At 36.4% G+C, this 21,265-nt stretch overlaps 1 protein-coding gene across 1 annotated transcript in view; it reads right to left on the bottom strand.

Moving 5' to 3' along the window:
- Positions 1-21,265, bottom strand: part of GRK5 (G protein-coupled receptor kinase 5) — a 148,607-nt gene that overhangs the window by 7,125 nt on the left and 120,217 nt on the right. Inside the window, exons 7-12 of the mRNA XM_034440262.3 lie at positions 19,027-19,090; positions 17,048-17,188; positions 15,572-15,762; positions 11,091-11,128; positions 9,036-9,125; positions 6,787-6,995 (exon numbers count right to left, since the gene is read on the bottom strand). Coding sequence (XP_034296153.1) covers positions 6,787-6,995; positions 9,036-9,125; positions 11,091-11,128; positions 15,572-15,762; positions 17,048-17,188; positions 19,027-19,090 — 733 coding nt within the window. The remainder of the gene's footprint in view (positions 1-6,786; positions 6,996-9,035; positions 9,126-11,090; positions 11,129-15,571; positions 15,763-17,047; positions 17,189-19,026; positions 19,091-21,265) is intronic.

Here is a 21,265-nt window from a genome sequence, read left to right as displayed (position 1 = left end):
CTATATTTGCAAAAAGTTCCATTATTCAAGCCTTTCCATTTTATCATGCTGGACTTAATTTCTCACATTCTTACATTTCTAAGTGACCTTCAGGAAAAAAGTACATACTATGCACTTGTACTTATCAAATTTTGTTTGATAATTTCGTGCTACTTCTGGCATCAATTTAATCAGAATTCTAACAAGCACCCCTCTGGGTAAACTGAACAAATTTATCCTCTGATTTTTTTTGCATCTAGTCTTGTTACCTTTCATTTTGTATAAGGGAGTCATAATGTGTTCTTTCACTTGTCAGACGCAGATGAAATCTTTACACAGGTGCTAAATAAATCACACTGTACTTCATTGGCAACCATAACCATATTTCTGCTATTACATCATCTATATTTGTTTTTAAAGCTTTATGATTTCTTTTTCAGCATTTTGTTCTTGGACACTAACATTTATTTATTCATTATTCATTTCTGTACCAGCGTCTGAAATAGTTCTTCTAGCATTTTCTCTTTCTTCAATTTCATCACCCCCATCCCCAATTTTTCACTTGTCTTTTTTCATGTGCATCCATTAATGTCTTAAGCCAAAACCAAACTTTGAAATATACAGATTTCTTTTAGGCAAATAATTCATGAAACCTTTACATTTTCAAGCCTCTGAATAGCCCAATCACTTTTTCTGCACTCTTATTTCATTCCCAGTTATCTATTCATGTGTCCCAGCAGAATGATTTTTCTTTAGACTTCCGTAATCAGCTAAGTGTGATAAAGCACAAAAGAATTTTGAGGAAAATTGCACAAATTTGTGTAACTTTTCTCAAAAATTTTCCCAGGTTTTTCATTTCATTATCCTTATTTGCTGGAGCTAAAATGCAACAATTAATTCTTACTTTCACATACGTGTTTTAAAAAGTTGGACTTATATTTACTGAATATATTTAATCATCTTATCAATGTTTTATAAAATTAGTCATATCACTTCTCTATTTTAACTCTAACTGACTGGCTTATTTATTTTATTTAGTTATCATAATCCTATCTGCGTATGCCTAATCTCATATTGTCAATGACCTTCAAGAAATTCCAGCAGAGACTTTTCCCTGCATTACTCAATATGATTTGATCTGCAAACTGTTGGTAAAATGTGTTACAGATTTAAACACATACTGAGTTCCTTATACTAGTTTCAAGCCTCAAAAGCAAGATTAATTTATTGAATTTAACCATGGTTTATAGAATTATGTCTGATGAATTATTAAGAGTTCCTAAAGTTTTCCAACATTTTATCTCTTACTCCAGAGTTATTGAGAGCCAGAATAAACTGGTGGTGAAAGTTAAATAGATTGGGAGTAGATTCAAGTCCCACCTCAACTGGAAAGATTACTTAGGGTTAATCAATCAGCCCAAGTTACTTCACAGGATTATTCTGATGGGGAAAATTCAAGGACGATGGTATATATGAAGAGAAATAGTAGCTTAAAAATCAACAAATGAATGAATGATAAATAGATTTACTTGTGAATGCTTTGGCAGGTGAATGCCAATTATTTTCTGTCATATATCTTTACCAATAATCACACATGAAGTTCTGGACACTACTAGATTTAGATTTAGCAGATCCAGCCTGCAAACCTCTTGAAGCCCACTAGATGGCGGCAAAGAGACAGCATCTTCAAGAGCTTTGAGGCTTGGATCCGCAGAGCACAAAATTCCAGAGTTCATTAAGGATCTGGATAGCGGGATGTGCAGCATGTAAATTTAATAATAAAATAAACATAACACGCCCCTCCCCCAATTTTTAAAGAGCCACATTGTCTAGCATGACTGGGCATGTTTTGGTTGAAGTGTTCAAACCTCATCTAAATAAAATGCCTTCCAATATTCCTTAAAACCACTCATTATACATGCTTCTGTGCAATCCTGAACAAAATATGTTGCTGCTTTAAAGAGTCATATCCCTTTATTCACCTTTTTTTTTTTTTTGCCTGGCTGGCTGGCAAAAATATTAGGTGTTTTAGAGATACAACGCTTATGCGAGGTCCAAAATTTTTCCTAATAATTTTCAAAGTAAGCACTGCCCTATGACAGAATCCAATTTATTAAGATCAGAAGATTAAACTCCATGAATAATTGTTAGCTAGGAATAAGCTCCATTGATCAACAAGATGCTTCATCCTTCAGGATGGATTAACACAGTGAGCTTAGAGGGATGATGTTTAGTTGGCTGAAGTGCAGTTTCAACTTTTAAGTAGAAATAGAAATCGTTTTGCAAAAGAAAGGTTATCATTTAAATAGGTAATGTGAAGTAGTGGTGGGTTGCTCCCGGTTCGCACCGGTTCGCAAGAACTGGTAGTAAAAATTTGTAGTAGTTCCGAGAACCGGTAATAACATTGGCTGGCCATGCCCCCAAACCGGTCCCCGGCCCGGTCGCTGCTCGCTTACCCCGCCCACCTCATCAGAGGCTTTTTTTAAAAAAAACTTTTAAAAGCATTTTTTCTACAACCTCTTCGGCTGAAAAAATGCTTTTAAAAGTAAAAAAAAAAAAAAGCTGGCCACGCCCACCCAGTCACATTACCCCCACCAAGCCACTCCCACAAAATAAGCCATGCCCACAGAACCAGTAGTAAAAATATTTAGAACCCACCCCTGATGTGAAGATAGAAATCATATATAATACTCATGAATACAGGTAGTCCTTGATTTACAACAGTTTGTTTAGTGACTGTTCAAAGTTAAAACAACACTGAAAAAAGTGACTTCTGGCCATTTTTCACACTTACGACCATTACAGCATCCCTGCGATCATGTGTTCAAAATTCAGATACTTGGCAATTGATTCATATTTATGACCATTGCTGTGTCCCAAGGTCAGGTTTTGCGACCTTCTGACAAGCAGTCAATGGGGAAGCCTGATTCACTTAACAATTGTGGCAAGAAAAGTTATAAAATGGGGCAAAACTCACTTAACAAATGTCTCATTTAACAACAGAAATTTTGGGCTCAATTGATAGTTGTAAGTTGAGTAGTTCTACTAGTACCTGTAGTAGAACTTGAAAGCCTCATTATTACCTCACTCATTTGGCAGCTACAGTAACTAAGATATAAAATTATTCTAGCATTCAACAAATATCATCATTAATCCTGGAGCTGCGTTACATTATAATATTCTGCCAAGTATATACTATTTTACTGGTTTTTATTTCAGTCTTATTACTTGATGGGGTGGGGAGAGGAAATGCTAAAGGAATTTCACTGAGGAATATTAGAAACTAAGGTAGCTCAATGATTATGGGCTAGTAATGTCAAGCTTCATTCAGTAACAAAAATAAACTAAGGAAAAGATGATTGAACTCAACCGGACTCTCTTCTGAGCAAACATGTGTGGTTAGACTGTTAACTTCATTGATTATAAAAATGACGAGGAAAACAGATTGAAAGATTTTTCCAGAGGATATTCACCCTTTGTCCATTAGAGGGCAGCAATAGAAAAGTTAACAATTTCATAAACACGAAATATTTGTATAAGCTTGCAATTTAGAAATCATTAAAATAATGAATTTATGTAATTAGGCCTCAGAAAACACATGTAATAGAAAGTTAACTGCAGTTGGTTTCCTTCAATTGCTTAACCAGATTGTTTTTATAAGCATTCTTCAGTTTGAAGGAACAGAAGCAGGTACATGCATTCACACTCCAGCCAAGATTTGGCAAATGATTCTGGAAAATTCTCCAGCTAAAATGTTCCCAAGGCTGGACAAATCTAAATGAAAAGGGAACACTAATTACAGTATCCCCGGCACAGCATATTACTGAAGCATTTAGTTTACAAACACCGTTTACTGACGTTAGGAAACATCACAGGAATTTTTCAACAGTGAGCCTTGTTTCTAGAACTTGGATCTGGTTGTGCTTGGATCCAACTGTGAATGCATTCAGTACTTAAAAGCAGGCATGGGCGGATGACACACGGCAAATGGAACAAACCTCTAAGATTTTCCTGCATGTGTCAGTGTTGGCATCAAGGCACCCACAGTTTCAAGTCACGGTCATTTCAGAGGGTGTTGCTGAACTGTGTTTTACTGGAACACAACACCATTCGGAAGATGGCAGCACCGGAAATTTATGTTTCTGGACTGGATGGTAGTAAGAATCAAAAAAGCTTAGGAAACTCCTTTGATTCAGTTTTTTTCACCCCAACATGCTCATCACTGGCCTAAAAAATGAAGCCTTTCATTTGTGAAATTAGTGGAGAGGGCCCTGTGGAAAGATCCCTTTTAATTTATTTCATTTTTATCCCTACCTTTCAAGGAGATCACAGACTCTTTGCACTTTAACCCTGCCGCAACCCTGTGAGCTATACGGTTCACTCCCTGGTGGAACCAGGGAGTTCCATCTGGGTCTCCACAGGCCCAGTCCAAAATTGCAATCGATACTCTACACTGATACTGAATTCCTGTGCAGGATAACTGAGTTAAATGTTGACCAGGATGAAATCTAATTTTGAAATAAAAATTTTCTCTCAGCAAACTTATAAAAAGTTAAAAAAAAAAAACATTATACAATGACAGTAAACTCCCAAGAACAAATAATGAGTCATGTTAGACTTATTATATAGCAATTCACAACAGGAGGTTTCATAACCAGAAAAACATGGATGTAAAATATCTGCCTACTGGACTACCCTATGCAACTGGCTTAAGGCATGAAAAAATGGTAGATTGTAATTTTCCCCAACTTCTGAAATAAGGGCAAGGTAAACTGTATCTTTACTAAAAAGAGCCTTGGTAGTACAGTGGTCTAAGGCACCCTGTTATTAAGCTGGTTATTAATACCAGCTGCCTGCAATTACTGCAGGTTCAAATCTCGCCAAGGCTCAAGGTTGACTCAGCCTTCCATCCTTTCTAAGGTAGGTAAATTGAGGACCCAGTTGTGGGGGCAATAAGCTGACTTTGTATAAATATACAAAAGAATGAAGGCTATTGCTTAGCGCAATGTAAGCCGAGAAGGGCGGCATATAAATCAAATTTAAAAAAAAGAGATACTGTGTAGGGCTTCTCAAACTTCATAACCATAACCTCAGAATGTATATCTACCTATGAAAAATTCTGTCAGAAAACCCTTGAACAGGGTCTCTGAGTAGGACAGGGCTCCTGTTTTCCTTGGACAAACTGTAGTTTGGAACTGTAATTTCTGTGTTAAAATTTTGTATATTCAAAATTCGATATCTGACACAACTCAATCCAAAGATCAGGATTTGCCTTCAATGGCTTTTGTGCTCTCAGCAGTAGTTCCTATCATAGCTTCAACCTATTCCTGAGTACCTTCCAAGATCATCTATCCAAGATCAATACACTTTTGCCTAGCCCCACCTTTCCCCCTTATTCTTCTTTCAACTTCTCCATGATGGATGTGGTGCTGTGCCTGGACTTCCATATTCTAGTACTCAGCCCAGTCTTCCAACATTAGATTTTCTTCTTCTCCAAGAATTGATGCTGAGCATGGGTTGCATTCAGAGTATGCAGGTTTACTCCAGAATCCAATAGGATGTCCCAGTTTAGTTCAAGTTTGTCACAGCAACTGACCAATGTTTAATAATTAGAACTGCAGAAAAACAATAACTACCAACCTGCCTTCCATTGAGGATCTATATTCTGCACGAGTCAAAAAGAGGGCTGTGAAAATATCTACAGACCCCTCACATCCTGGACATAAATGGTTTCAACTCCTACCCTCAAAACGTCGCTATATAGCATTGCACACCAAGACAACTAGACACAAGAACAGTTTTTCCCGAACTCTGCTAACAAATAATTCCCTCAATATTGTCAAACTATTCACTAAGGCTGCATTACTATTACTATTAGTCTTCTCACCGTTCCTATCACCCATCTCCTCCCACTATGACTGCATGACTGTAACTTTGTTGGCTTGTATCCTTATGATTTATATTGATATTGTTTCCTGATTGCTTATTTGTACCTATGACTATCATTAAGTGTTGTACCTTATGATTCTTGATGAATGTATCTTGTCCTTTATGTACACTGAGAGCATATGCACCAAAGACAAATTCCTTGGGTGTCCACTTGGCCAATAAAGAATTCTATGTCTACGTCTATGTGTATGGTACAATGCACCAAGAAAGGAACCTATTGCAATCTATCCTTGGTCAAGAATAACACAAGCCTAGCAAGTGGAGCTCAGAAGTGATCTGGGACTGTGGCTACACAAATAAGGTCTGTCAAAGGAGAGTCCCAGCAAATGGATCCCAAGAAATGAAGGCAGCTTGCTTTGAGTGGGAATTTGAGAAAACACTGTAGATAGCACTGAGCTAGATCAGCAGTCTGGCTTGGTATAATTTCAATCATTTAGAATTCATGAAGGCAAGGAAGTAGTTGTAGTGAGAAACATTTCAAAATGTGCGTTTTACAGAAGGGGGAACACATCTCATGGAAAGGTAAACAAAAGTCATTGACAGCTTTCACTATTTTAATAAACGAAACACTGGGAAAGAAACTTGTGTAAACTAAGGCTAGTTCTAGAAGGTAGCAAAATTTAATATTTGCCAGGGCCTTGATCAGCAAAGGACCTACTACCTCAACAGTGTCACTTCATATGCAGTGGACTTCAGATTTTATAATTCCTACTCAAGGGCTATGGCGGGTTAAAGGCCAATACATCTGTATGACCCCAGGTTTGAAAAACTTTTCCACAAGTAGTCTTAATCATTATCTCATAATTATCTGATCATTACAATCTACTAATTGATTTTCACACCAAGTGACCTCCTTACCATTTTGCAGATAGACTTTGCCTCTTCAGAGAATTTATGGGAATACACCTCTTCCATCTCCAAGACTCTCCTGTCTACTTCTTCCCGCTTCACCTTCTCTTTCCTTCCTCGAAAGGGTGACTGTCCTGCAATCATTTCATAGATTAAGCAGCCTAATCCCCAGTAATCAGGGCTAAGGGTATATCGCTGGTTATTCAAGACTTCTGGAGCTGGGAAAAAAGAAAAGAGACAATGGAAAAAAGTTCTCTATGGCTTTATTGACGTAAGCATGACTATCAAGGCAAGAATGAAATAAGAGATTCCATTTAGTCTGGCCAAGGATCAATTTGATACTAAGAGAGAAGCTTAGTGGAACTTGTTTCACAGGTAATTATAATAATAAAATTAAGCCATTTATGTAGGGTCACTTCCTTATAGTTGGAAACAATTACTCTCCATGGTAGTTCAAATACGTATTTCCAGGATTTAAATAGGAATTGAGACCACTGTTTACCCTGTGATCATCTATACCAGAGGTCTTCAAACTTGGCAGCTTTAAGACTTGTGGACTTCAACCAGCATAGCTGGCTGGAGAATTCTGGGAGTTGAAGTCCACAAGTCTTAAAGCTGCCAAGTTTGAAGACCTCTGATCTATACTGTGCAATACACAAGGATATCTGTCAGGTGGTAATCTGCATCATTCCAACTACTTTGCTTTGTCCCGTCAAAAAATATCAGAATGGATCTTTTCAAGGATCTGTAAAGGATATGGGTATCATATAAGCTTACCCATAACAACAGTCTATATTTAATTAGTTTTCTTTATCACACAAGTCACATTACTCACGGGTGAAATGCTACCTGTTCGCTCTGGTTTGAGCGAACCGATAGTGATAAAAACTATAGGTTCGGAAGAACCAGTAGTTAAAAAAAGTTATCATTTCTTCCGAACTGGTATTTCTGATGATCAGCTGTGGCGCAGGGTTTAGCTTTGCTAGAAAGCAGGAAATCCTGCTTTCTAGCGAAGCTAAGTCGCGTGCCACAGCTGATCCCCCCCTTGCTTCTACTTACCTTCCCAAGTGTCCTTTTGGTATGTACTGCGCATGCACATGCAGTGCATGTTTGCGCGTGGCGCACATGCGTGGCCAACAAACCAGTAGCAAACCGGTTCGGATTTCACCACTGACATTACTATATGTGATATGAAATTACTTTTCTTACACATGGAGTCTGGTACAAGCCACAATGATTTCACACATGCCATAATGTTATTATGTGAATGATGTGAATTTTACTAATTTGCTTAAATCATATCATGTCTTCCGGTGATCATGACAATTTTGTATTGCCTACCTCATAACGGCAAGCAACTGCATCCCCAGTGTTTGGTAGTGTAGTGGGAAGGGGCTTAAAGGGACTGTAAAAGTGGTGCTAAGAGTGGACAAGACCTAACAATCTCACATGCCCATCTCTGATTTAAGTTGAAAATCTTAGTGCCATTTATTTGCAATAATCTCATTTCCTTTTTTTTCTTTTTAAATACTCTGAAGCATGAGGTTTAATATTTACTAAGATTTACAAATACATAATACATGCTAGGAGTTCTATGGACTCTATTTAACATGTCCTTCATCTTAGAGAAATGAAAACTATCAAACATGAAAAAAACCCTACTTAAAATTTTTCAGAACAATTCCTATATTAAATGTTTTCTTCTGCATTCAACCGCAATACGGAGTTTGGTATGAAATATAAATGGACAACTATAGCTATTAGGGGTGGTGGTGAAGTGGGGAGGAATTAAGTCATAAAAGTATCTAGGACATAACTTTAAAACAATGGGGTTGCTGACACTGATAGCTCATAAGGTCTAAATGCTGGATAATATTCAAATGGTTCATTAGATGAGTGCTATCTTGTTCTTCCCCAGGCCATTCATGGATGCCATGTTTACTAACAATCCTCACAATTCCTTGTTTCATGCACTGTTCTTATTAAATAAATATATTTTTAACTTTTACCAATGCTGAGTGTTACATAAACCCAATCTGGGGGATGCTGTCTTTGCACTCAAGCAGTTAGGGGAGGACATACAGAGAATTGTGACTTGGTCAAGTGATCCTACATATCAGAGATTCAGCCATCTGTTCAGTCATGCTGAATTGTGACTGCTTATCATGCATGATAAGAGTTTGTTTTTTCTTTTACATTACAAAGTTGAAATAATAGTCTTCAAAGTTGAAAACAACAGACTATTTCAGACCACTCACCCATATAACCAACTGTTCCTACTCGTCCACGGATGGAGTCACCCTCAGGAATTTTAACAGCTAGTCCCAAATCAGATATTCTGATGTGGCCTAAAGTGGAGGTGAAATTTTTTTTAGCATAGGCATGAATCTGTAGAAAACAATTATTTTACTATTAAATACATTGTCAAAACAAATCTAACCATTGCAGAGGAGAAAATAATACCAGTTCTTTGGAGGAACTCATCTGAAAAATTGATCAAGGAAGCTGCTTGATATTAGGGCAGGCCAAATGTCCCTCTGCTTTCAAATAAAAGTACAAGCTTGAACATGAGATGGTCTTAGATAGTAGGGAGAATTTAAGGAATGTTAATCTTGATATGCAGTAAACATTAAAAAAACCCTTTTTAATGCGTTTAATTTCTTCAAAATTCCCTTGAAAGGATGCCATGCCAGAAGATTTCCATCCCAGAAAAGCAAAACTTGGCTGAAAAACTAAACTGCATTGGAAGTGCGATCAAGATTTTATGTTATTTTGTTCCTTTCAATGAGAAGGGAAAAACCCCTGGAATCCTAGCTGGGAAAATAGTGCAGTTATTAGGAATCATTTATAACATCTAATGTAATTCCTTGTTTGGTGAAAGGAATCTAAGCATATTTAAAATATGGTTGCTTGCATTGCTTGACTATTTTAGGGACTATTTTCTAATAATCCATTAAGGTTTGCCCCATAGAACACACAACTAACCAATTCAAATTACAATGAGGATTTTCATTATGTTTTCATCCTTCCAACACCTGCTGTTCTCCACAGCAAAAAATGATAATCAATTGAATACTTTGGCCAAGTGTTATTTCATCAGACTGTTTTCCACTTCTGGTTGTTTTGTTTACTTGGACTAACGGACTTTCCAGGCCTCATACGTTACCTGTTCCTGCAGAGATGGGCAAACTTTTGATGGCTACAGATTGTATTTAAGCAAATTTGGCCACTATGAAAGGGACAAAATCCAAAGCTGAGGGTGATACAGTATGTCACACATATGAGCAGGGATAGGATTATACAATTTTTCCACCTGGCTTTCAAAAAAGAAAACTTGAAAAAGGTGGATTTTTGTTTTTTTGAAAGTACATTATGGCTAGTAACATGAAAGTAAGTTAACATTATTAGCTTCTTGTAAACCTGTTTCAAAATCAGAGGACACTATACCACCAATTTTCAGCAATCACAGTCAGAGGAGACTGTGGGGACCATGAAGGGGGAAGGAAAAAAGGTTCAGATCTGTTGGTTATATATCCATCCCTGTTTTACAGGTCTCTTAACTGGGGATTAGACCAGGAGTCTTGCGCTTCTCCACTGAGATCAGATCACTTCTGCGACAAGGAGAAGGTTGCCTTGCATGAAGGACTAACAGAGTGATAATATTTATGAGTTTCAAACTAGCTGTAATTCAAATAAAGGCTATATATTTTGCCGTTCATGACTCTATTCAATTCAGAAAGTTGCTGAGCTGATGGATTAATCTGTATGGATATAAATAGAACAAATAATTCAATGTAATTGAGTTGGGGGTGAGTGTTAACTCTGAGGAGCATTTGAAATAAAAAAAAATAGGCAACCCATATTTCATATTCGAAGCCCAGCATATTCAGTATAATACCCACATATTATTTCTCATTGTTTAGACTGGTATTAATATTAATTGGTCAAAGGCACGAGTCCTATTGTTTACCCAGGAAGCAATGTTGGTTTGTTATAGGTATAAGGCCAAGAAGTACAAAGCCCATCTTCAGAGAAATGACACACACATTTGGTCACCCTCATTGTTGGATAAGAGAAAATACAAGATTTGTATAAATCTTTTTTAACATAGTTACTATTAATTTAAAATGCTCTTCTTTTCCTCAGCTCTCTCTCTTTTTTGGCAAAAGTGCCATTTTTTTCTCTATCCAAAGTTAAATGTTGTTTATTAGCCTCTTATCCACTTCAGAGAATGATTTGGCTGTGTACAGACAGCTATATATAAGCCATTTTACTGTAGACAAAAATGTTTTACCTAAAGCTCTTAGACTTACCATAATCATCTAACAGGATATTTTCTGGCTTCAAATCCCTGAAAAAAAAAGAAAAAAAACCACTGCTGTTATTTCTTTGGAAATTGCTTTGATAAAATGGAAATTGCAAGTACTTTCCAACCATTTGGGCAGTAGGGTGTCGGTTTACCCATCAAAATAATTCCGAAAGTCAATTAAAAAACAGGGTTTTGCAGCAACATGAAAATCACAGCCTACCACAATCTCAGGCCATTCACTTCAGCTGGATGTGACCAATGAGGAGTATTTTGTATGTGTTCTCTAGCTAGCCATTGTGGCAGCCGTCAGAACAGCATTTCTCAATCTTAGCAAATTTAAGATGTCTGGACTTCAATTCATGTAGTTGGCTGGAGGAATTCTGGGAGTTAAAGTTGCCAAGGTTGAGAAACCCTGTAGATTTGTTTATGATATGAAAACCATGTCTCAATTTCTCTGCAACTGAGAAATTGCAATAGAAACTATTAACTATTTCTGTTTCAGAAATATAGGATGATTGTTCTCTTGAAAGGAGCTATCTTCAGGTTACTCTTTCTCTGTCCATCATGAATGAATTCAGATACAAGTTATAGTCTATTAAAAAAAAAAGACTGCACAGATATAGTATGTCTTCTGCAAGATTCTAAGCTGATATGGATATATGCGGTCTTGTGAATGGACAGATATTTCAAAAAGCAGAGCTTTTACATTTTGTGGAGTTGCAAATATTTCTTTTTTCCTTCCTTGGATCCTTTCTTCAGAATCCAATGCCTGAAATGACTACTCCAATGTTAAATATCTACAGCCAAAGTGGGAAAAGCAATGGATTAAGACCTCTAGCTCTTTAAGGAAGTGTTTAAAATTAGGATGAAAAAGTACATTGAGAATAGTGTTTTATCACATTAATCCAACATGTGCCTTTTTGTTAAACACCAAGAATAAGCCTTTGGTGGTATTTAAAATAAAGCCATCCATTTTACATCCTCATTCCCGTCACATATTTTCTCAGTATTATTTGTTTAAAAAGGAGGCTTGTTAGCACTGGTTTATCTTGTGAAGTTTATCTTGTGAGGTCAATAGGAATTTAAACTAACAAAAAGAAGAGAACCAAAATGTTCTTAGTTCATGTGCCTTTGCTTATAATAACAAATAGTGCACATAATATATTTTGAACAAATAAAAGTTCCCCAGTGATTAATAGAGGAAAAATAATTAAATTTTCTTCCAAGTAATGACAAAGCTTAAATCATTTCTGAGAACAATTTAAAATACTGAAAAGGAGAGTTTCAGGACCCTTCCTATCGCAAATTGGTCTGATGGTCAACTTGAATTGTATTTAAACAATCTTATTATCTTATTTGTGAAGGTGTACTATCTTATTTAACACACTCACTTGCATTATTTTATTTAAGTAAATTTTTCCTGGGTAAAGGTGAGGTGGTAAAATCATCTTAGGAGTACTTTTGTCAGTTCAGATATAAATACCGGTATATATAAATCAGCATTGCCAAAAACATTACCATTTTAAAACAACAACAACAACACCACAGCACAGTGGTTTTTAGCAATTCTTGCATTTGGGTGACCTAATGAATGCCATAAACTTTCTCTTTTAAATGAATAATTACTTTCATAGTCAGTTATTCTTATGAAAAGGCAAAATAATTAATCCCTTAATTTCAAGCAGGGTTATTAGATCTTTGGATGCTTCAGATCTTTGCCTCTTTGTTTTATTTATCTTTAAAAGCACCTTTAATAGGTTCCTAATCAAAACGGTATTTAGCACTTGGGCTCAATATTCAGACATTGGAAATCACATGGAGATAGAAAGAACTATGAAGAATAAAGCACAGAGAGAATTTTGCAGAATTGCAGATGTTATCAGAAACTGTTAAGGTTATTTACATTACAATCTTTATGGTGTTAGTATTTTGCAGGATGTGAATAACAAACTCTCCTGCATTAAATAAATAAATAAAGAAGCAGGAACAATTGCTTGTCACTTGATAATATCTGAAATGAGCATTTTATGTATGGAACGGTCACTTTTGGGTAGCTTATGTCAAGAACAAAGGCCATGCATGTTTTGTCTGAATATAGATCCAGAATAGGTGTCAAGACATGACTGGTCTGTGACTGATCCAAGCAAAACTGTTGTGGGATGGGGAAAGTGGGAAAAAAGCAAGGCTATCAGCAGCTGTGAGTTAGGGATAGACAAACAAAGGCAACTAGAAGATCGCAGAGAAGAAATTAGGCAGGCTGGAAAATACTTGAATTCAAGGGCAACCATGGTGGGTTATAACTACAGAGGGCCGGGAAAGAAAGGCACTATAAAAATTTGAGGACCATTAGGTGGTCTACCACCATGCAAAAATTCAAATACAGCCCACCCTTCTCCACATTGTCCTAGTACCCCTCCTTCCCTATTTCCACTTATGTCCAAGAAAAGAAGATAAGCGGCCATAAAGCCTTCTAGCTTAGAAGGAGGAGCAGGAGGAAAGGAAAGAGAGGGGAGTTATGTGGTCCAAGTGGACTGTAGCATCTCTTTGACCCAGAGAGGTTGAGAGGCAGAAATCCACTTGAATTCAAGATGGTGGCTAAGGGAAGACAGGGATAAAACTGTTGGGAAAATTGGTAAATGGGCCAGTGCCCAGGCCACGGGGCAGAGGAAGGGAGAGAAGGATGGTGTATCATCCTTGCTCTACTCACCCCATAAGACCCCTCTGGAATTTGTTTATGGCCAAAACCTGGAACAAGCAAAATATTCTGGAATGGTTTGTCTGAATTTTTAAGCCAAAATATATTTGTTTCAGGTTCCAAATGAAACACAATTTCTCGAGTATAAAGGCAGAGGTAATGAGTCCTAGCCAATTTCTCAGCCAGGTATTGAAGACACTCCAATCCCAATATGAACGTTCCTTATGTGCCTCAAACACAGTGACTCAGCAAAATACTATGCAGATTTTATCTAAGCATATGATCATTAGAGATATAATGATGCAGAAAAAAAATGTCTGGGAGATAGGATTGATTTTCCTCTTTTTTTTATTTCATAGCTCACTTGCCATTAGGGAAAAAAATTTTTCCCCATACTTTAAATTGCAATATAAATAGTTAAAAATCATTTTCATACATTGTTATTCAATCTTTACCCCACCATTATTTATAAAAGCTGCGTCATGGGAATATTATCATTTTTTTTCTTGGTAAGACGATTTTCATAACCGTATATTATTATAATTCCTGTAACCCAGTACTCAATTGTAAATAATTTCTTCCTCCAGAGAAATTGAACATTTTTGCAAAAGAAAAGTTCTCTTTTATCATGACCTTATTTTTTTCGGTTCATTTTTGATTCAGGATTGATCTAGAATATTTTTGAAACATCCATTAATTTATTTAGATTTGTAAGGATAAACTGTGCAATAACTGTTGGCTCAAGGCCACACCTTTTGGTGGGAGAGAATTTTAACCGTTTGCCACTTAAACCCTAATCATAAATTCCAATTAATTTGGATGTGGTACCTATGTTGCATTTTTTGCTCTTTTGTTGTAAGGGTATTAAAAAAATAAAGGTAATGAGAAACATATTGATACCTACGTATAGGAACAGGAAATATTATATGAGGATAATAAGAATTTCATTATTTTATCAATGATTAGAAAACAAAAATGGAAGTTAGAAACAGGGAAACAAAAGAAAAAGGTTAGTGAAATAAAGAAGATATGTTAAGAGAGAGAGCAAATATTATGATTATTATGTTTAATATTATCATTTAAATATTATAGAATCAATGTTAATGTAATGAATATTGTTGTAAATTTTGATTATTATTTTATAAAGATATCTGTACCTGGACGACACACTGTTTACACGGCGCTCCCATGTAACACCACTCCTGCGGGAGCTGCACTGGCTCCCGGTGGTCTTCTGAGTGCAATTCAAGGTGTTGGTTACCATCTTTAGAGCGCTCCATGGCTTAGGACCTGGGTACTTACGATATCGCCTTCTGCTACTGATAGCCTCCCACCGGCCAGTGCGTTCCCACAGAGAGGGACTCCTCAGGGTACCATCGGTCAAACAATGTCGACTGGCGACACCCAGGGAGAGAGGCTTCTCTGTGGGGACACTCGCCCTCTGGAATGAATTGCCCCCAGAGATACGGATGATTCCTGACTTGCGCACCTTTCGCCGTGCCCTCAAGACATTATTGTTCCAACAAGCTGGGTTGGCCTAAACATTAATTTTAATGGGTTGTTTTTGTTTTAATGATGTCGGGGCCAAATTATTTAATATGTTTTTAAATTGTTTTTAAATTTTATATAGGTACTTGTTTTATCTTTGGCTGTGCACCGCCCTGAGTCCTTTGGGACAAAGGCAGTATAAAAATTAGATTAAATAAATAAATAAAATAAATAAATTATATTAAAAAATAAAAAAAGAAGTAAAAAAAAAAGAATTTCTGAAAGCATGAAAGAAAATTTACCTGTACACAGTGTTTTCCCTGTGCAGGTCTTCTAAGCCACAAAGAATCTCTGCAGCATAAAACAAAGCTCTTTCTTCTTCAAAGCCCGGGTTTCCCATATTGTAGATATGGAATTTCAAGTCTCCCCCATTCATGATGGTTAGAACTAGGCAGAGTGCGTCCTTTGTTTCATAGGCATAGGCTAGATTGACCTGGAATGAGAATTGTTAAACAACAGTTATAGTTCAAGAAATTATTCATGCCCAGAATTCACTCATAGCTCGCATTTCGTGTTAGAAAAGACATGACATCGTTCAGTTAAAAGGAAGAAGAAATGGGATAGAATCCTGGCTATTAAAAAAAAAAAAAAAAGACCACAGGGCAAGAATATAGGCAGATATTGCAGGATCCAATCCCACCAGGATCAGAGGTTTAGCCTTATGAGCTTTTGGGCTCGTGCTGGAGCCCATCCTCAATGAAGTTCTTTTTTTAAAAAAAACTTTTTAAAAATTTTATAAACAGACAAACATACAATACATAATCAATCATTCAGTGTATCATCTAGGTACATCTTTTGTGACTTCTTCTTCTTCTTGCTCCTCCGATCTTCATCATTTCTTAATATTTTCCATTCATTTGTTATAACATTCTCCCCATATTATTCATTTATTATAACATTCTCCCCATACTTCTTGCTTACTATTAATACATTTATCTATCTTCACTCTCTCCTTTCTTCTTCCATTGTTTCATTGCAACATTACCCTTTATATATCTCTTCTCTAACCAATGGTAAAATTGTCCCCATATCTTAAAATATTCTGATTCCTCTCTTTCTTTAATTATCAAACTCAATTCAATGAAGTTCTTAGAATGGGTTCCAGCACAAGCCCGAAAGCTCAGAATACTACACATCTGGTCCCGGTGATCAACCCAGATTGGATCCTGCAACATCCTCGGACACATATATTTGTCTTCATTCGTAGTCGGATATTTTCATAAGATGTGTAAGATGATACTACACACAATACCGCAGATTTAGTTCTTCAGGAAAAAGTTAGGAAATGTATTGATTCAAGATTAAGTATTGTCTTATTTATTACTACACATTCTTCCAGCAGCACCAGCAGCAGCAGCTACAACTAATAAAAGAGGCTTGGCAGATTCTAGAGTTTTGGACTCTGGTAGGGTCTTGTAGAGAGCTAATAGGAGTATGCATTCCATTGTAGAGTGAGCAGTTTGCAGCACCGTTTTTTCCATAAACAATTATTTTGGAACCACACAGTGCTGTCAAATTCCAGTGAACGATACATAAAAACCCACTGCGATTGCAAAAGTAATAACCGAAGAACTCATACAGAGTTAGCACCAGAAACCTGATCTAAGTCACGATGCAGCCTGGAAGAAGTACAGCTGCATACATTTTTATATAAGTGCCCATCACTGATCGACTTATTAATGAGAGTTGATACCCATTACAAATTTGGCAATACTTACTACAAACTGACTATTGACTTTTTCTAGAATCTGCTTTTCATTTAGGGCCATGGATTCACCTTTCCTCTTCTTTATTCTTTTTTTCTCTAATCTTTTGCATGCATACATTTTCCCAGTTGCTCGTACTTGGCAGGCGCATACCTGAAAAGAGGAAAGTTACAATAGGAAAAAAAAGATACAGGACAAATCATCAGTTAACAGAGCCAAATCAATCTATTTTCCCTACTTTGTCTTGATTTTAACAAAGTTCTTTTGACTGGAGACTAAACAGACATTTAGTAGGAAGATGAAAGGAAGTCTTCCAATGCAACAGGTCTGGTTTTCCATATTCTTAATTTAGAGAAATAATACATATGACAATCTCAGCCTGGGATACCCTGTAAATAAGGGATGTTTGCACAGAAGATAGCTTGCCATTGATTTAAATCAGGGGTGTCAAACTCAATTTCATTGAGGGCCGTATCAGGGTTGTGTTTATTTATTTTTTATTTATTTATTTATTTAATTTGTATACCGCCCTTCTCCAACAGGACTCAGAGTGGTGAACAGCCACGGTAAAACATAACATATAAAATTTAAAAACAGTTTAAAAGACATTAAATAATTTTGGCCATCGATTTAAAACAACCCGTTAAAACCAATTACAAATTAAAACTGAAAGGATGGGATCAAGCCAGCCCGGCTAGATGAAATAGATGTGTTTTCAGAGCCCGATGAAAAGTTCGGAGGTCTAGTATCGTGCGTATCTCTGGGGGTAGGTCGTTCCAGAGGGCAGGTACCGCCACAGAGAAGGCTCTCCCCCTGGGGGTCGCCAGCTGACATTGTTGGACACTGGGGGCAGTGTTGGACACTGGGGGCTGGGGTGGCCGTGGCCAGATTGACGTCATTCGTGTTGTGGTGGCCCAAGCACTCTGCCAATGAAAGCGTGCGTCCCAAGCTCGGTTTTCACTGGCAGAGGGTTGCAGAAGGCTGTCGCAGCCAAAAGCAGAGCTCAGAAGTCTGTTTTCACTGGCAGAGGCACCCCGGGCAAGTCCTTCACTGTTTCCAGGATGGCCCTGCGGGCCAAATCTAAGCACCAGATTAGGCACCAGTGGGCCAGATCTGAGTTTGACATCCCTGATTTAAATATTGGATGCTACATTTCTAAACATGAGAAGGGCCAAGGCAAAAAAATAGTTGGGAAGCTGCAATAGTATTGATGATAATGAAACACAGTTAATATCATCAGTATTAGTGCATTTAATAATATTTTATGTTCAATTTGGTAAACCTCTTTGGGGAACCCACACAATGCTTGGGAGGATAAAATGTGACTACATCTACTGTATAGCCACTATGTACAGAGATTCCATCTTCATTTCAAATAGTTAAGACCAGAATTCAAAAAACTATATCAGCACAGATAGTCCTCAACTTACAACAGTTTGCTTAGTGACCATTCGACATTACAATGGCACTGAAAAAAGTGATTTATGACCATTTTTCACACTTATGACCTTTGCAGACATGATTTACATTCGGATACGTGACAACTGACTCACAGTAATGACGGTTGCAGTGTCCCAGGGTCATGTGATCATCTTTTGAGACCTTTTGACAAGCAAAGTAGCAAAGTCAATGGGAAGTGGATCTGGGAAACCAGATCCACTTAACAACCACGTTACTAATTTAATAACTGCAAGGATTCACTTAACAAGTGTGGTCAGAAAAGTCATAAAAATGGGGCAAAACTGACAAATTTCTCACAAATTATGAGCTCCATTGTGGTCGTAAGTTGAGGACTACCTGTAATTCATTACAGAACTTGGAGAAAAAAACATATCTATCCTTTTCTCACACACCCAATGAATCAAGTTTAAGAACTCTTATACAGCAAGAATGAAATCATGCAATTTCATGCTTCAATTGATCAGATTTATCAGCAGAAAATAATTGGCTACCCTTACAAGTAGAGAGTGTGTAAAAGAAGATTTACTTACCTCTCCAAAGCCACCTTTTCCTAATACCCTGTATTGCCTAAATGTGTTTTTTGTTACTGGTTGTCTGAAATAATAAAGAAAATTGGGAAAAGGAAACAATATGTTTTAATACGTTTTATTAAGCTTCAGTTTTAAAGCAGTTGCCATCCTTAGCACTATTTTTTTTTTAAAAAATCAAATTTTCCTCTCCTTTTAACAAATTAACTGCTTGTTTTTCTAAAAGTGAAATATGGGCGACTATTTTATAACCATTCATTTTGCACAATCCACAAATTCTTTGTTAAAGATCATTTAGCTGTGGAAATGGCTGCTTTTCAACCATTCCAAATGTTCCTATTTTCTCATCTGGCCACAGGATATGTCAAGGAGGAGTGGCAACATCTCTCCAGGAGATGACCAGGCTAAACCCGAGAGAGGGAGTCAAGTGCATCATCAATTTCAAGATCCTCCATGCTCACAAGAGATCTAAGACCAGCCCACTTTGAATTCCGTTGACCCTTATCTACTACCAATTTGCTTTAACCATTAGTAGTTCAGATTCTTGCAGAGTGTGTTAACATGCAATAAACTTATATTCATTTGAACTGCATTGGCTACTGATTTCCTGTGGTTAATATTAATTGAAATAAATATTATTTGCTATCTATCTATCTATCTATCTATCTATCTATCTATCTATCTATCATCTATCTATCTATCATCTTCCTTAGTCACCTTTTGTTCATTATGTTGGATCAAGTTGCTTGATTTCATTCAACCTGGCAACTGAGCTGTCTGAATATGGATTAAGAAAATTTAATCTGGAAGACAGCAAATTGGGAAAGGTTGTACTAAAAATATTTTCTGCTTATTCTTTTTCATGTTCCATAACAGATGAAGGCTGTACTGCACTGGAGTTCTGGGGAAGAAATGGCAAACTGAAAATAATTCTGTTAAACTGAAAGTGACAGTTACAGTACAATGAAGAGCCACCGAGTAGACCGGCTCTTTTAATTCCTCTCCAGACAAGGACAAGACTTGAGATTGCACAAATGCTCCAGATAGATGGTCCTTGTGAGGAGACCATAAGACAATGGCCTTGAGAAGGTTTAAAGCTCTGGAATAGCCAACTTTTTGTTCAAACAACAGTCAGTGCCTTCAAAAGGGTTCACATACTTTCTTTTCTAATCATTTTAGGAAATTGTTTTTTAGTTATTTAGAAATCACCCTATTTTACAGCACTGGATAAATTTTCTTCTGTTCTTAGCAAAAGAAGTTCTAAACACATGTTTAAGGATTTAATTGTGTTTTCTTTTGGAATAAACAGCAAAGGAATCATTAGAACTTTGATTTTGGAAAGTTACTAAGGATCCAGATGGATTTGAAATAAGATTTTGAAATTAATTATAAGACTCTTTCCTATGGGAAAACACTTTTGTTTAGAATTTTCTTAAAAATACAATGACACATTGAAGGTTAGATATTAGAGGGAACTGGAAGGAACTAATGATTACAATTAAAGGAGAGGAATGTTTAAATTTGACTTACTAATACAGAATGAAGCAAATATTTTAATATTGGACATATTGAAGGATATTTATGAACAATGAATCTAGAAGTTAATTTTAAGAGTGTCGGCCTCTATAGATAGACTGTGTTTAAAGCATCTTATGAAAGAGAAACCAGTTTTACCTACAAGATTATGAATGATCTGAAAGATTAAAAGAATGACAGGTTAAAAGAATGATATAGAAAATGGTGCTACACTGGACGTAGAAAAGAGCCACCTAATTATAATGCAAGGGATATACAAATAACAAACTAAAGAAATGACCTGGATAAATTTCCTATATTAGATTTACAAAAGAGACTTGTTATAGTCTTGAAGAATTTTGTGAGAAGGGACAAAGAAAAAATGAAAAGAAACCAAGTTCTGGGACATGTTTTGAAAGGACTAAAAATCAAGATTGTTAAAAGTTGAAAATATAAAGTTGGCTTATTTGATCAAGGTTAAAATAATAATGTTTATTTATTTTACCAGTTTTTTGGACTTTTACTGGACTTTTGTTCATTGGTATTGAACAACAAAACTTTAAGATTTGTTTATAGTTAAAAGATGTGATATGGTAAAAAGAGATAATTTGTTGATGATGAATTTCTAAAATGGTTTATACTTATTGTGATGGTGGGAGAAGCCATTTCTTTACACATTTCTTTTCCCTTTTCTTTATTACATTCTTATTTTTTCAAATTTCTGCAC

The sequence above is a fragment of the Pantherophis guttatus genome, chromosome 6 (genome assembly GCF_059756535.1).
Source record: "Pantherophis guttatus breed Tessera chromosome 6, ASM5975653v1, whole genome shotgun sequence".
In the NCBI taxonomy this organism is placed as follows: Eukaryota; Metazoa; Chordata; class Lepidosauria; order Squamata; family Colubridae; genus Pantherophis; species Pantherophis guttatus.
This window is presented reverse-complemented; position numbering and strand designations above follow the sequence as displayed.